At 46.5% G+C, this 1562-nt stretch overlaps 1 protein-coding gene across 1 annotated transcript; it reads left to right on the top strand.

Moving 5' to 3' along the window:
* The first annotated feature begins 460 nt into the window (after positions 1–460).
* On the top strand, positions 461–928 carry LOC145276606 (uncharacterized). Its single transcript, XM_080127800.1, has one exon. The coding sequence runs from the start codon at positions 461–463 to the stop codon at positions 926–928; it is 468 nt and encodes a 155-aa protein (XP_079983926.1).
* The last annotated feature ends 634 nt before the right edge of the window (positions 929–1562 follow it).

Genomic DNA, 1562 nt, shown 5'->3' with positions numbered 1-1562 from the left:
TCAAACAGGTTCCCATACCCTTTTCTAGCGAAGTGATTTGGTGTGATATCTCAACCGGACATGAGCGCCCTTATGTTCCTCCCAAACATAGGCGAGCTGTTTCCTCTCAGCTGCACAGCCTATCGCATCCTGGCATCCGCTCTACACAGAAGTTGGTGACGTCTCGTTTTATATGGACAGCTATCCATCGAGATATACACGAATGGACCAGGAGTTGCATACCTTGCCAAAAGAACAATTCATAAGCACATTAAAAGCCCATTTTCGACCTTTTTAACCCCTGAAGCTCGCTTTCAGCACGTCCATATAGACTTAGTGGGCCCACTCCCACCCTCCAGAGACTGTACACATCTGCTGACTTGCATTGACTGGTTTTCGAGATGGCCTGAAGCCATACCCATTAAAGATACTTCTGCCTAAACTGTGGCCAAAGCCCTTATCACACACTGAATAGATTGTTATGGGGTGCCTAACACCATTACAACCGACAGAGGTAGACAATTCGACTCTTACCTCTTTTAGGAACTGTCACCTACTCGGATGTAAACACATACGCACTACTTCATACCATCCGGCAGCAAACGGCATAATTGAGCGCTTTCACAGGCAAGTGAAAGCGTCCTTGAAAGCATACTCCAACCCTAACAGATGGATGGAATACCTTCCCTTCGTTCTCCTAGGTATTAGGTCCACCATCAAAACGGACATTGGTCTAACCCCAGCTGAAATGGTCTACGGAGCCTCACTGACCTTGCCTGGGCAGATGGTCACACCTACCACTCCCGAATGCATGCCAGACTCGGCGAATTACACCTCCCGTGTAAAGGATTATATGGCAATACCTTTCAACATCGCACCAAGAGCACAAGATGTACACGCGCTTGTTCCCAAGGACATGAATTCATGGACCCACATTCGTCCGGAATAGTGGCGTGACTACCCGCCTTCAGTCGCCGTATTCCGGCCCTTACAAAGTACTCAAGAGATACCCGAAATTCTTCATAATCGAGATTAAAGGCAGACGTGACTCGGTCAGTGTCGATCGCTTAAAGAAAGCGATTTTTGATGATGATGACACACACATGCAGAAACCAAAGACTACGGTCCGTTTCGACGACCCCGACTCATGGAGCACGACCAATTCTACCAGGTCGGGTAGACGCATTCAGCGTCCACACCGATTTGCTGTTTACACTCAGTGACATTCTGTTCTCCTTATCAACATACTGTCTAGTAGGGGGGTAATGTAGCATCTATCCCGGAACTAAAATTTGACAGAGACTTTTGAATTGTCATCGTTTCCGGAGAGCTCTAAAAAAGAGGACAAAAAAAAAAAACGTGGCGCCAAATTTGAGTGTCCTCTCTTCCTCTTTCGCTCGCTGACCCTTGAGGAGTTAACACGCGCTACTGCTGTGTCTGTCACATGTGCGCGACACACGCTATCCCAGTTCTCATAATGAAACCAAAAAAACATTCTTCTTACCTTTCCACGTCACTTTTCACTCGAACGGCTATCCCAAAGAAAAATATTTAATTTATCTTTTCTTTTCGACTTTACGCTA

Source organism: Euprymna scolopes, chromosome 5, assembly GCF_053919585.1.
Source record: "Euprymna scolopes isolate OS-2025 chromosome 5, ASM5391958v1, whole genome shotgun sequence".
NCBI lineage: Eukaryota > Metazoa > Mollusca > Cephalopoda > Sepiida > Sepiolidae > Euprymna > Euprymna scolopes.
Note: the sequence above shows the minus strand (reverse complement) of the source record. Positions and strands in the feature narration are given on the sequence as shown.

Excerpts from the sequence above, each read along its gene's own strand:
- LOC145276606 (XM_080127800.1), top strand. The coding sequence starts at position 461 with ATGGGGTGCCTAACACCATTACAACCGACAGAGGTAGACAATTCGACT.